General features: G+C 36.2%; 1 protein-coding gene across 2 annotated transcripts in view; it reads right to left on the minus strand.

Moving 5' to 3' along the window:
• The window catches only part of PIP4K2A (phosphatidylinositol-5-phosphate 4-kinase type 2 alpha), a 106,687-nt gene that overhangs the window by 40,244 nt on the left and 50,683 nt on the right, over positions 1 to 15,760 (minus strand). For both annotated transcript variants that reach the window (XM_042043445.1, XM_042043444.1), the window contains exons 2-3: positions 10,613 to 10,710; positions 9,401 to 9,497 (exon numbers count right to left, since the gene is read on the minus strand). In XM_042043445.1, the coding sequence (XP_041899379.1) occupies positions 9,401 to 9,497; positions 10,613 to 10,710 (195 nt within the window). The remainder of the gene's footprint in view (positions 1 to 9,400; positions 9,498 to 10,612; positions 10,711 to 15,760) is intronic.

Below are 15,760 nucleotides of genomic sequence, written 5' to 3' on the forward strand. Positions count from 1 at the left end.
CAAGCTCACAGATACCTCTACTAGATAAATTTCTCCATACATCCCCCTCTTTCCCAAATAATTTACCTCTGACAAGTCACTGGCTGGAAGCTTAAGTGCCCTTACATAAATGAATATAAAAAATATCACCCATACTGCACTGACTAGCAGGCAACTAGAAATATTAATTTGACCTTCAGTGCTGAGAGGCTGCAAATCACAAAGAATTTGTCCCATGCCACAGAATTAATTTCTGATAGAATAATAGAAGTTAAAAAAAAAGCTTTAAATATAAATTACTAAAAGCTACACCATTTACTAGTACTTAATTTCCCAGAGAGTTCTTGATTAAAAAAAAAAGTTAATCAGCACACCTAAATTACATGTCATAATTTCACCCAATAACAGCATATTCTTTAGCAAATTACCTGAAAGGTTGTTTAATTTCACTATAGACCCACTCTATCTCCTCTTTCCCAAACTTAGCAATTTGCACAGAGTTTTATTTCCTACAATATGTGTTAGGAAAGAAAAAAAGGTTTTTCCACAGGGGCTTTTAGGACCTGATCCACAATTCTTTGACATTTACAGGAACTTCTTCTGGAGATTTTAACAAAATTTCATAAACTAGAATCCAACACAACTGCTACCCATTGGAAGTTATTTCATTTCACCCAGCAGTTCCTAAACTGAACTCCAATCTCTACTTTTGGATTAGGCATGTTCCAGAAAGGCAGTTCTGATTTTTTCCACTTTCAGAAGACCTAGATTCACCACTGTAGATTTTCTAGTATTCAGCCATTTGTGTTGCTGAAAAGGTGAGTCTAATTTTGAATTTTAATTAGTTCCATTTCTGGTGACTCATATTTATTTTTTTTCTTGAAGTACCTAGTATTCTTTTTCTGCAAAGGTACTCACATACTACTTCCTTCTTAACTCTAATCTTTTCAAGTGCAGCAGGTCAGACTCTTTCACTCCCAAGCACATGGCATTCTCTGTCCTTAAATTCCTTTCACACTTTTTCATTATTTTTTCTACATCCAAATTCCACCTTCCTTTTTAAAAGACTGCTAGCATCAAAACTATGCTTATTAGCTTCAGGTATAAAACAAACAGATGTCAAAAAGAAGTTAGTACTCTTTCTGATCTTATTTTTATGCCTTATAATTTATCTACCCTAGGGTGCAGTTTACTCTTTCTAGTCTGAAGGTCCCACCAGTGTTAAATTCTTTTGTCCTCTTTGACCTCTTGTTCCTTCTCAGAGCTACCACCTCCCTGAACACAGCCCTCATCTCTGTAGTTCTGTACTCCTTTTTTATCCATATAAGTATTCATCTAACTGTATTAAAAAGGATCTCATTTGGACAGGCTCAGAATGCCCGGTGATCAAAGTGGATTTTGTACAAAATCTTTGTCTTTATTCCACTTTGACATTTGAATGGATTTTGCATCCTCTCAAGGTTTCACTACATGAAATGTCAATTGCTCGTTGACAATTAAATTTTGACTGTTGTAATTTAATCATCCATTATTTATATAATTTTTGGGGTTTTTTATTACAAAGCTCTGCAATAATTAGAATTTTAAAAATCTAAGACACAAAACATCAAAGCAAATACTTCGTAAGAACCATCCTCAAGAGTCCTTAGAAACCAGCTAAAACACTACCTAATCCTTTATCATTTGGAAGTCTATTGTTATGTTGCACATTGGTCAATACAAATAGCAACTTACTGTAATTAAATAACAGTAATGACATTACTCATGATGTTAGTTATACCAATAGCAGATATCAAAAAAACTAAGCTAATTTCCAGAGAGGCTTTGATTGTTTCTAAGAGTAATAAGTTAAGCTGTTTGGAGCTATTTTTTCCAGTTGAAACTATTTTTGTGAAGAAGACACGTGGAGCAAAGCCCCTGAACTACAGGAAGAACTTGTCCCCCTACTCACACCATAACTGCAAGCTATACTTGTAACTGGCAAAGTATTGCCCCCCTCTTCAAACTGCTGGTGAGGCTCTTCTTCGTCTGCCCACTTTGCTTAAAATGTTCACAGCACGAATTTTTATCTCCACAGTGGGAGGCCAAGGATTAGCCCCAGTCTCCAAGAGGGTAGAGAGATTTAAAGGTCAATTTAATTAGCTCATTCTAATCTCTCGCACGCCTGATGTAAATGTCATTGTTTTCTAACTGCTACTTTAGCAGACAAGATTGTATTTTAGAAACTTTGAACATGTGAACTATGTGTTGGATCTAATACAAATACTCTGTGTAACTAATTTTAAAAGGAAGCCTAATAAAAATTGTCATTGAGTCAGAGCTTTACCTAAGAAAAAGGGCAATAGGAAAATTCTGGTGGTAAAGCATAGAGAACTTTAGAACAACAGTAATCTTTCAAACTGACTGGCTTAACAGCTTTTCATTGATTTAAATCTTCCCCATTTCATGATGTCTGGACAAAGGCAAACAACAGTTTCTGGAGCTGTGATCTCATCCAAAAGCTGTGGAAAACTAAAATGAGCTTCACAAGCTCAACGCACCCTAAAGACAAATCAGATCACATCCCAGACTATTTAAGAGTGCCTCTGGGCAAGCTTTGCATGAACAAATAGGCAAAAACAAGTGCACAGATGATGCTCTGTGATGACTGAAATCATAGGTCAGTGGAAAAGCCTGGCAGTGGCTCATCACTGTTGGAGGATGATGTACACACGGTCTGGCTGTTCTTCTGCCGCAGCCGTTACAGTGGTGCTCTCTGGCCCAGGCACAGCTTCTCAACAAGACAAGCCTGGAGCTCCCCCCAGCCTTTTTTAATCTTTTTTACAAGACCTCAGGAATCATGGATATGGAAATTAGATCTGGATTACTGATTACAAAGGACATCAGAGAGACAGTGTCATACAACTGACATAGATGCTCCAAGGTTATTTGCTGTAAATTGAAACAAGCGGCCCACTTCTGAGATGATTTTCAGGACAGTGTTTTGTCAGTGACTTGTAGAGGGAAGAAAGGCAAAGCACTGGTGTTTCAATGTAACAACAGAAGCACCAAACCCAGAGATGTCTGGCTTGTCATACAGGGACAGGTAGGGAAGACAAAATATTGGGTCTATTTTGTATTCTGGCACTGTGCATTCTCTCCATTAAGCAGGTTCCTATCTGGAAACACTGTTGTGGAAGCATGACCAGGGAACACTGATCTCTGACACTGGAAGGTGTATAAGGAGTCTGGCATGGAGCAAAGCATACCTGACCTACCAGTAACATGCTACAAGCACATTCAGGCGTAACCTCCCCCTGCCTTTGCCAGAAGTATGGACAATTTTGCATTATGACTTTCTGTCAGCTCATAAGCATGGCTCTCAAAAGGCATATGGTGAATATCATGGGAGCGCCAAAAGATGAGAACAGGATACCACTGGTCTTGTGGTGCACGCAGCAGAAATATAGAGCTTCTCCTACGATCTTGCCAAGATGTGGATGTACACACCCAAACACCTATGAACCTTTTTTTTATAAGAAAACTGTATTCAGGGAGTGATTGCTATGGTGAAAGATGTGAAAAACTTTGACAGAGAAAGGAAAAACACGAACTTTTTCTTTTTTGCATTGAGCTATCCTTCCAAGAGAAAGGTTATGGGTTCCTTAACATTTCTGAATGAGAGTTAATGAATAAAACATGAGGGTCTTTCCTAAATCAAGTTATCCTATTGAGACCATAGATATGGATTTGGAGCTGTCAGCTTAAGGCATACACTTGCTTTGGGAAGAGTTAGGGCTCCTTTTCTGGGAGTCTTTTCCCTTCAGCCCTGCAAAGCTTGGCTTGATGCCTTCCTTTCAATAGCTGTGTCTGTAAGAACTCGGGGAGCACCTATCAGTTTGTTCTTTTGATGTTGCCAGCACATGCTAAATTACTGTTTTCTAGTTTGAATGCCTGGTTGTGAATGACACTCAGTTTAGGCAAGGAACAGCTGAAAGCAAGGCAAATTAAATGTTTTCTAGGGAAAACTGAGAGAAACCACAAGTTAGAATTTCTGTTGTCATATGTACTAAGGTTAAGTTCCACCACCTCTAAATTATTATTTGGGCTGACATGGCACCAAGTATTAGAACATTGGATTTAGATTGCAAAGGTCATTTTTTATGTGCTGGAAAGACTACAAACAGCACAGTTTTTGTTACTACGGCTGGTTCAACAATTTACTACCACCACTGTCTATACCCATGTCAAGCAAGATGGCAGCAGTTCTGAATGTCTTGGTGTCAATGTCCATTTGGGATCCACAAACTGAATACTCTGCTACAGGAATCTCATCTAACAGATAAGCCCAAGAACTTTTCATGCACTGACAGACTTACCATGCTTAAAATAAAATTACTAGCACCGGTATTTTCTTTACAAGACAGTTGTTGCTCCAATGATTTTTAATGCACTTTATTGAATTAACTGAAGAGATTGTCTTAGGAATAAGCTCCAGCTCCTAACATAGTTGTTGCTGACCTTGCTGTCTGTAGTTTGATGCTAGAGGTGGCTTGTTCTTTCCCAAAGCAAGGGCCAAGAAATAAAAGCATGAATTTCAGTGCAGAAGCACCAGCTGAGAGCTCTGATTAATATTTGTTCGTCTGAAGAATCATCTTGGATTGCAAAGTAGTTTTTAAGTTCTTAAGATGATGGTTTTAGGACTGGGTAAGTCATGTAAAATGAGCCAAAAATATTTAGAGATTGGTAAGAATTTTGATGATCTGAAGCTTAGATACCTCAAAAGAAAATTATATTGAAGGCTGACATCTTAAAAACAAGCCTAGAATTCGCATTGTTTTCCTGATGCCTTGTTATGAGTCCGGACTACAAATCCTTCTGCATAGAGAGCTCTGGGAGATTTTGAAAAGTCTCCTTAACAGCTTTATCAGAAGAAGTGAAAGATACTGAGTTCATATGGTTTGTTTTTAGGGAAATTGCTTAAAAGCAGGAATTGTCATTATTATTTTAGATTTCAATATTTTATATGGAAAAATGCTTAGAGAAATATCAAGCATAAGTAAATTAAAAAGAACTTACAGACCCATCTGCTAAAAGTTCTTTATGAATTCTTTGTACTGTACAGAGAATCTCTACAAACTGCTCCTGCAGACATGAAAAATCAGGTCTGAGCCTGTCTCCTATTACACTGAGTACTAAAACTTCAAGGGAAGTCAGTTGTGCTCTCCCTCATCCCCAGTAGAAGGCTCATTAGGTACCCTGGGACATTGGTGCCCTCTGGTATGAGCAATTGTGCTTTATTGGGCAAGAATCCAGTCTTCCTCTTTTGCCTAGCAGAATCCAGATGTAGGATTCAGCAATAACTTTAAGCAAGAACAGATGTGTTGGAATGTAGTAAAAAAAGTTTCCCTTCCCAGAGCAACAGCAGTGGAAGCATTTGTAACAGTAGTAGATCCTATTTTTCTACAGATTGTTGGGGGGGGTGTTAGGTGAGCTGCCTGTCTGCTAATCTCTTATAATTTTGCAGTTTACAGAAGCTAATCCTCTAATTCTTCTAATAGAACTCTACTCATGGATTTTCTAAGCTAAAAAAATTATGTCAACTGAGTTGAAAAGAAACCCTAAATAAAAACAGCTATCCCATTAATTGGAGGGGGTAGGGGGGGAGAAATCTTTTGTAGAATAACTTTTACAATGTCTAAAGCTGAGGGGGAATGCAGAAATTAAAATTAATTTAGTGCTGTAGTGAGGGACTTTACAGTATGTGTTTTCTAATAAATTTTTTTCTTTTCTACTAGAAATAGTTAATGCTCTCAAGTATTGTCCTGTGAATTTTAGACGGATTTTTTCAATTAAACAAGAAAACACTAACAAAAATACATAATTTACCCTACCAAGGCAAAATTGGTCATTACTTAATGCTCTGGCTCTTGGAATTATTTTGGCACTTAAAAAAGGTATCTTCAATCAGAGATCCATATATACTTTTCTTGTAACATCCAACAGTACAAAGCAAAACAATAGTCTCTTTTCCTTTGATAATTTATAGTCTTTGTAAATGGGTAAGATGGTTTCAAAGTTCTTCCATCATTTAAATGCAATTTTAATTCATACTGACTAATCATCACTTGTGTTCCCCTTTTTAAGAAAAAACAGCCAGACCAGTTTTTAATTTGATGCTGTAACAGTTTTAGAAGTTTTTTTTATATAAGAATAAAATTCCGTAACACAGATTAAAGACTTAGTTTATCATAACAAGTTTCTACAGGCAATCTTTGAATAAGACTCAAAGTTTCATTAACTTCATGCTATATTTTCTACACTGCTGTCCATAATAAAGCATGAATCACAAGGAAGTCCACACTCAGTATTAGCAGCCATGTATGTATCTCCATGAAACTTCAATCCCAGTTCAGTACTAAATATCTCTTGGAGATGCCCAACTAGCATGAAAGATAGAGAGATGCAGGACAGATTACCAAAAACATCTCAAAAAAGGGAGCTGGTTTGTGTCATGTGAAGGAAGGGAGTTCATCCCAGGAACTCTAATTGCCATTGCTAGAAATGGCTTCCTGTAAGGCATGAACCATATACAATTTAAGGAATTCCTTTGACTGTAAAGTCAAGACGACTTGCAGGAAAAACATGTACTTTGGAGATTTAAATCTCTCTTCAGAGAGAAAAGGAGGTCTCTGTAAGTCAAGTCCCATATTTTAATTACTCCACATGCGAACTAAGTCTATGGGTTAAGCAGTCCACAAAACTACTACAGAATGAGAAACACAATGTAAAGAATTCAAATTAGTATAGCTGACTACTTAGAGCATACTCTACCAATTTTTTTCATGAGGTAGGTTTTTGGGTTTTTTTAGTGTTTACTCATAAGGAAAGACTATTTGCCCTCTGGAACAACTCATCAAGGATATCAGCAGAACACTCTGAAAACAAAGGCATTTAAAAAGAATGTTCTTTGAGACTGTGACTGATGTGTCTGACTAATGAACAAGGTAATTGAGTTTATTTATCTTAACCAATCCTTTCTGGCTCAATAATAGGAATGACATTGTTCACAATTGACTAGGACTCCATTCCTGAAAACCATTATATAAGAAAAACTATCCAGAGAAAGTAACTTAATATTTCTTCCATAAGCTTACCTTCACTTCTACACTGCAAAGAACTTTTCAATTTCAGGTTTGATTCTGAGTATAAGACAATCATTTTAACCAATAATAATTGGGATAACTTCCTTGAAGATAAAGATTATCTGAAAGTAAGTACATATACTGAAACTCCTTTTGTCAAAATTAGATTCCCTTTTTAAATCACAGAGACTGTAACATTAAAATGAAAGCAACTCCTACTTTTAATAGGGATAATCCCTATCTTGCACATGGGGTGACACAAATTTTCTTTATGTTTAGTTCTGTAAAAATAATTTAATTTTGAAACTGAGTTAAAAATACATTAATACTTTGAGCACTTAATTTATTTTCTTTTTAATCAGATTAGTCCAGTAGAAACAAAATACAGAGTGATAAATTGCTTGGGCTGAGGAGAAAAACAATAGTAAAGGCAAACATTGTCTTCCCTTAGGTTAAAACTAATATTCACTATCTTCTGTTTTTCACTAAATACACTTTAAATACTAAGTGACATAAATGTTTTTTTCTAATACATAATTTTGTTGTATCAAAAACCAGGATGTAATTACTTGTTCTTATTTTGGATTGTTGATTGGTTACATTACCAAAAACCCACAACACATAGCTACAAAGAAGTATTTTTGGTTTTAATCTGAAAATATGGACCGTTTATCCAGTGACAGTTCTTTAATGCGGTTTTATCATTGTTATCATTAATAAATCCAAACAGCACTGTAACAGTTACAACAGGAATTTCTGTTGCAGAACAACAGTGCAGATGGAAACATTTCACAGTGCTGTGGAATGCAGCATTTTTGATTATGCCAAGTTTGCCAGTTTTAACTCACTATAGCATCTTAAGTCTTCCAACATATTTACTGAACTGTAACTTCCATTGTCTAGTAATGTCAAAAGCCCATGTTCTAAAGATAGCAAGCATAAGTTGACATCACAATTTTAAGAGCAATCACATGTCTTCTTTCTTTGACACTCAGCCTTTTCCTTTGTCAAGAAAAATGTAATCTTCATATAAAGGGATCAAGTAACTTCTCAAACAATAGGATCCTGCTTGGTCCATGAGCAGGACTGAACCAGGGATGTAATTTGATATACCTGTTTAAACTGCTGGCCTCAGTCTTGGTGCATTTCCTTTTAAACAGTTCTTCATAAACAGGATAATAAAAAATTGTGGAATACAATCATGACAGCTCCACCAAAATAAACTAACAATCCTCTTCTCCCCCGACTGGCAAAATGTCTTAGCAAGGTTACAGTGGCTGTATGGTGAGGTCCATAACCTAATCTCTATCTATGTCCCTGCACATTTTAACCCACCTACACATTTCTAACACGTTGTTTGATACTGAAAAGGGGAAAATTGGTAAAAAGGATTGTTGAAGGACTCAGATATAGATTTTGGCTGCAACATTTAGCTTGCTCCATTGGCAAGAATGGGAGTGTTACTGTACAAATGCATTTTGTACCATTTGTTTAATTACTTTAAACCATTTCTTAAAAATTCTTTAATGTATCTTAGTGACATTATAAATACAACTGCAGCTCACATCAAAATAGTTTAAAAGACCAAAAGAGCATGAGAAGAAATAGTACTGTGTTACACAGCAAGTATTCTTTAGGACAGGACACCTTGCAGTGTGACTGCAGAAGAAATTATCTCTGGGACTGAAACGCTGTGCATTAGGAACTGTTAATGGAAAAGGGAACTGTCAGTGAGAACTGGCAAATGAGGCTGAAGCAGAGTTCAAGGACTTTCTTTTGCAAAGGCAGAAAGAAACTGACTGCATGGAACAACCCTGCCAAATCTAGAGCAATTTCTTGGTTTGCAGTATCTGCTTTACACAAGCAATTTGTTTCCAGATCCTCTTAACAACGGGAAAATAAGACATGATGAAGCAGGATGAAGCTGGCAGGCCATAGGTCACTCTTCTAACCAAAAAGAGCATGAGGGGGGGAAAAAAAGCGAAAAAAAAGCAAAAAAAAAATCTGTGGTCATTTCAGAAACCACATCTCATACAGACAGACCACTGAAGCAACTGAAGTAAGTGATTCAGCTGAATATAGAATCTCTTGTCAGTAGTGTCCAGACATTATTTTTCCTCCTTATTGCAAGAGATATTACCCTGCAACTTCAATAATGTGGCTTATATGGAGGTACTCTAATGGGAAACACAGAGAACTAAATATGGCAGAAGGAACCAGACGACAGCTTGGGCAGGCCAAGAGGTAACACAGAAACATTTATTTCACCAGTTTAGTCTTTTTCAAAGAGAACTTACCTGAAAGTCTTGATCATCAATTCCAAATCTTTCTCTTAGATTGCGGAAAACCATTGGACAATATTCCTTAAATTTGAAATGACTTGGCATGTTTTCTCTGAAAGAAGATAAAACCAATTCAATTTCATTATTGTGCATATATAATAAGTAACTCTAGAGAATTTTGTCTCAACGCTGTTCATAGAAAGCTGAGGGTAACAATCCTCTTATAATCTCTTCTAATGCTTTCCTTTTTTCAGTGAGATTGGGTTATTTTGTTTTTCTTCACAATATTTAATGAATGTTTATTAGCTTGCTATAACATCATTATGTTGTAGCTAAGGAACTACAACAATGATGAAATGAACACAAATCGTATTTTGACAATTCTGAAACATGGACTCAAAAGCAGAAGAGAATGCTTTCCCACTGCCCTAAACTTACTTCAAAGGTGGAATATTAGATTGGATTATACAAGAATTACTATACCATCTGTGACACCAAAAAGTAATAACAGTGCCAAAACCTCAAGAAAATTTGACTTGTTCAATACAGAACTAGTTTTAATATCCTAGTGTTCATTTTAGACTTGTACAAGAGAAAAGTTATTTTGACCTTTGTCACAGAGCAGAAGACACAAAGTAGCAGAATTTTTCTTTTCCACATATATTCTTGAAAAAAAATTCAGGTTATACACAAACCAATACTAATAGTTTTATACGTCTGTACATACTGCTCATGGGGCATTTTATTTTTAAGAGACAATAGATATTACATTAAATGACCTTAATACTTTCGAAGCTTCTATATAATTGGTATGATTTTGTATGATGGAAAATAAAAAGCTGAACATTATTCACATTTGATATATCCTTTAGATTCTCATTCTTATTCAAATACTACCCTTCATAAAGGGCACGTGCACATGAATTTATGTTTTTAAAAATTCACAAATAAATGCTTATATCAGCCATAAATAATCACACCAAGAAAGGATCACCTTCAATATCTAAGATACTCATAAGGCAATAATAAACCATATGGAGGAAAAATTCTACCCAGCAGCCTTTGCTGTTGCTTTTTAGAACAGCACAGATGGTTATGTTTATCTCAGGATTAACTTAATCATCAAAACCTCAGTCCCATGCACTGAAAAATAACAGAGTTCATAGTACTTCATAAAAATATCACTGCCACTATCTACTTCTACACAAAATTGTTACTTGTACTTACTTGTTGAAAAGGTGATTGTCCACCTTTATCTTTGAGTAGGCTTTGAAATCATCTGGCATCAACATAACAGGGATTTGAACATGGCTCAGTTCATTGATCTAGAGAAAACAGAATATATTTAGTTGCTGATGTCTCTGCGAAGATGCTACATATGTGTCTTAATTCTGAAAGTCTACTATTTCTTGTGTATATGTTCCAGGAGTGAATGCAAGTAATGAAAGAATGCAAAAGCAGTTTTATTCTTTCCAGATCAAATACTAATCTCAAGAGTGACACTTTGGAAGAAAAGAAACAGCATTCCATATTTATACTTGTTTCAGAAATAAAAAAAGTGCTTGAAAGCACACCTGGAGTGTATTTTTTATGGAAGGTCAACGACAATGTCAGCAAAATGGTCTCCTATACCAACACATTGTTCTTGTTTTGTCAGTCAAGCTGTGCTTTCCAAAGATGATTCACCTTCTTTATTTCCAATGACTGTTTACCCCTGCAACTTATGAAGTAATCTTACACACCTGCATCTTGAACTGTTTATAGAAAACAAAGTGAAATTTCACATCCACATGAATGCACATACTTTCAGCTCAATAAGCAGAGGTTTGTTGCTTACAATACTGCAAAACTCAGACGAGTTTTCATAAGTCACAGTATTCAGGCATTTCTTTGATTGTTCAAGTTGGCCAAACCATTTAAATAGGTACATTTTTGCTTAGAAATAGATGTGCATGCAAGTCCTAAGGTTTTCCTTATTTTCTTACATTTATGTGGACCACCTCCTCTTTCTAGCTTTGAAATGAACATGGTCAGTATTCTCCAGATTAGGATTTTTCCACTTACATTTCTAATTTACTTCTGACCACACTGCTATTATAAAATGTAGACAACTTTACCATGACCTAGTTTGTTGGCACGTTTTTAGTATTGCATGCATTAATCTACCCTTACTTTACTTAAGTTTAACTAAAACATGATAAATATAAGACAGAGAATTCTTAAGCTTGCAATGGTCCTTCCAAACCAGGAATGAGATACTCATTACAACAACAGTCACAAAATACCCATGACACACATTTTATCCATGTTTTTATGGCACTCTACACCCTGGTCATGCATCTCAATTTACCCAGTCAAATCCTTTTGCTCAGACAGAGCACATTTTTTCTCAGCAGTTTTCTACATGGTTTAGAGGGAAGCCCCACTCTCTGTTAATGGAAATGCACACTGGGGCTGGATGTAGCAACAGAGGCGTGCTCCTCTGCTCCCTAGCACTGCTTATCCACTATTTTTCAACTAGGAAGATGTTAATTGCTGATAAATTCTACCCTGCTTAAGAAAAGCTTTTGGAGAAACCATCACTGAAGCAGCTATAGGTTAAAAATACTGGAGGAGAAAAAACTGCACTCCCTGCAAGTACGACCTTTAGCAGAACTGAAGTTAAACAAAATAAGGGAAGAGTGAAGAGTCTTCTAACTCTTAAGCAGAAGAAAGAAACCAATACAGGCAGGCAGGTCAGGTGGTCTCCTTACCTTTCAATACTTTACAGCCTCAGTACTGTTCCCTGCCATGTCTCAATTTTTATCATTCAGATCCTTGCAACCTACATGAAAACTGCTAAGATCTGTTGAATTTTACAGAACACTTCTTTGGAAAGCCCTGAAAAGGTCTAGACAGAAGCATGGCAGCTATAACCAGAGCAGAGAAAGGAAAGAGAAAGATGTCTGGGATTAGCTCAAAGTGCTCCACTCCTTGGAGTTGTAGGGAGAACACTCTTTCCCCACTCCAAAGGGAGAGAAAGAGGAAACTCCAATAAATTTTTGAAAACACAGCTGTACAAGCCTAACAAATCATGATGACACATCATTAAATATAACAAAATAACAAAACACTGATTGAAAAATCACTACATCCAACATACATGCTCTTTACTGAAGTTGATACCGCCGCACATCAATCTCACCCTGAAGCCACAAGTCTGCAGAACCAGTCTAGCTGCTGTACCAATAAAACTAGGGACATGTAGATACATTACGGAGATATGAAATTCTGAATTTGTTTTACAGAATTACCATCTCTTTCAGATTGCCAGATCACACAACAAATTTCACACTTGAACGAAGAGTAGCAGAAACCTACATGCATACACAATCCAGATCAAAGGGATCCCAAGAACACCTTCTGCTGAATACTGTCAAAAAATGCTGAATTCAAATATCTTCAACTATCTACAACAACAGAAAGTTCACTTGCAAATTTACATTTTAGATTAACAAAACTGCATTGATCAAATTTTTATGTGTACTCGCTTTCTTAATTTGCTGATATAAAGTTTCTCTGCATACATCTATATATTAGTTTTCATGCTGTGGATATTTAAATTTGTGCTGTATGATGGCACAGTTTTACTTGTGCCTGTAGGCCTTATAAGCATCATCTACACAGTGGAATGAAAAAGCCTTGGTATGTGCACACTTCGGGGATTCTTTGATTTTAGGAAAAAATCCCCAAATACTTCTCCTATGAAGTTCCCTACAAGATGTGAATGTATATTCTTCCCCACTCCCCAGTCAAGCAGAAAAATGCACACTAACAGAAGGTTTGACAGTTCGGGTTTTTTTACAGGAGGAGTGAATTTTTCGGGGTGCTTTTTAAGATTCATCCAACTCTGAGGTAAGTAGAAGTAAATTCTCTAATATTTTTGGGAATTCCTTTCTAGCAGAATAGGAAAATAAAAAAAGCAGGTGATGAACACACAGCAGAGATGACCTTTGGTATAGCACACCAGCTGAGTAATGGCATATCCCAGCAGTACAGGCCATTAATTAATTTAAACCTTTTAAAATTAATTTATACCTTTCAAGTATAAGGTCTGGTTCTTTGTGCAATAGCACATTTTTGGATAAATTTGATGAGGCCAGACTGGAAAATGCGCACAAGACAGAACGGAATACCCGTGTCATTAGATCTTGGTGGAAACTGGAACCATGTTGTGGGGGGGGAAGACAGAAGAAACAATATCCATGACACGCCCCCCCCCCCCCCCAGGCTCTTGAAAAGCTAAAAGAAAAGGGGAAAGGTCAGAGGGATCAATTCTCTACTTTGCCATCACTGTGTGAAGAAACAGTCACATCTGAAAGACACAATATGAAATGCAAAGAAAACATTTGGAGTCTGCCAACTTATCTCAAATGAGTATTTTGCTTCTTTTTCTGAGTTTGAAAGTTAAGCACAACAGAAAATGTGTTAAAATGCATGTGATACCTTTGACAAGTATTATGTTACCCATTAAATACAGTTATACTTACTATATATAGCATATTCACTATTTCCCTTAGCAATAGCAAATGAGATGTGTGTGCAAGGATGAAAGTTCAGTACTCCAATTACAACAGAAACTGTGTAACAATAGCTGTAATAATTACCTAAGAAATAAGAAATACCCATTTTCCTCTAAGGAGTGCTTTTGAATGTAATAAAATCATAAGGAAGAAACAATTTCCCCACAAGAGATAATTGCAAAGCATAAATGAAGCAAAAAGAGCTCACTGGACAAACATTCATTTAACTACAATTACTTCTGAGAACCCACATGTACAGCATCTCTAGAATAAATGCACATGCATCATACTGAAAAGGAAAATTCTTTTAGTCCTGCAACCTGCATCCTTTAACTGCCTTGAATTATTGTTGCCAATGCAAAATTTTGCTGCACTTTGTCCTTTTTGAAATGGACAATGCTTGCTGTATCTTTGAGGAATTTAAATCCCATATAATAGCCTTAGAGAATGTACTGTTTTAAATATGAATGACTAAAATTTTAGTTGCACAGTAACCATGCATATTATGTATAAACACTTCGTGCATTAATAACATTTCTAAACTCATGCACTCACAATATTAATAAGCGACCCAGAAATCTTCCTTTAAGTAATTAATTCAGTATCTTCTGTGATATTAGTATAAACACAGGTGGTTATGTGAGTTGGAAACATCTCCCAACAACTTACAAGCTTTAGGACAGAAGAATTTTAAAAGCCTTAGACTGCCATTGCCCCTTTAAACACACATACAAAAAAACCTGTGGCTCAGAGTGGTCGCTCAGTCATGGGAGGCAGCCAAAGCAAAAAGAAGCTTTCAAGCAAAAACCAACTGATTGCAACTCATTTTGCTCCTGCAGGTTTAGGATTGAATTCACACTGTCAGGAAAACAGAGGGTGTAATTAAACTGCAAATAAGGGAATAATAAAAGCCTACTGGACATTGAATAAATAGTAAGACTCAGCTGGTAATGATTCTGAAATTAGCACACAGAGAGGTGTTCCCACAAAGCCATCTTATATTGGTGACATTTCAAATAAGCTTCTCTAATTTATATGATTTGAAATCAAGAAATGAATATATCATAAATTGTTAGGCATTATTAATGGCCCTTATTTAATTCAGATACATTCACCTTAAACACCACATTACTAAGGCAATGCATAATTAAGCATTAGTTTTCATTCTGTCAGAACATAAGCAGCAATAAATTGCTTGTATGCAAAGCAGACAATGAGATATTTAAACAGCATATAATAAAGGCAATTTACAGCACATATTACATGTTTAGCTAGAGGAGTCAGAACAATAATCCTGTTCTCCAACAGATACAAGCTGATGCCTATTGCTATGATCCTATAGCAAGAAACCTATGTAACACATTACAGCTGGTATTACTCATTAAAAAACCCAAATCAACCAACTGACCGACCAACCAACGAAAAACAACCCCATAAAAAACCCAAAGAAGCCATGCACAACATCCAAAATTTAATCTCCCACTGACCACAAATCACACTGAGATTACTTAGCAATGCCTACCGGTTTCTTTTGAAACCCTCTTATTATTTAAAGCCTCCATCCTCTATGGAGTTTTTCACATTTAATGTTCCAGCTTTAGTATACAGCATAGATACTGTATAGATATATATAGATAGATACATGTTTGCTTTTAATTTAACATATCAGCCCGCCAGACTCGCTGAAACTATGGAGGGACGAGGTGTTTTCACACCGAACAGCCTGATAAAACGCCTCAATCGCAGTTACAGCTCTTGGCAGTTTCACACACAGGAAAATCCCTGCTGCTCCTGATGCTGGATGTGGCAGAAG

This window comes from Corvus kubaryi, unplaced genomic scaffold (genome assembly GCF_017639235.1).
Source record: "Corvus kubaryi isolate FWS band 111438036 unplaced genomic scaffold, C.kubaryi_AGA036_p1.0 37398, whole genome shotgun sequence".
Classification (NCBI taxonomy): Eukaryota; Metazoa; Chordata; class Aves; order Passeriformes; family Corvidae; genus Corvus; species Corvus kubaryi.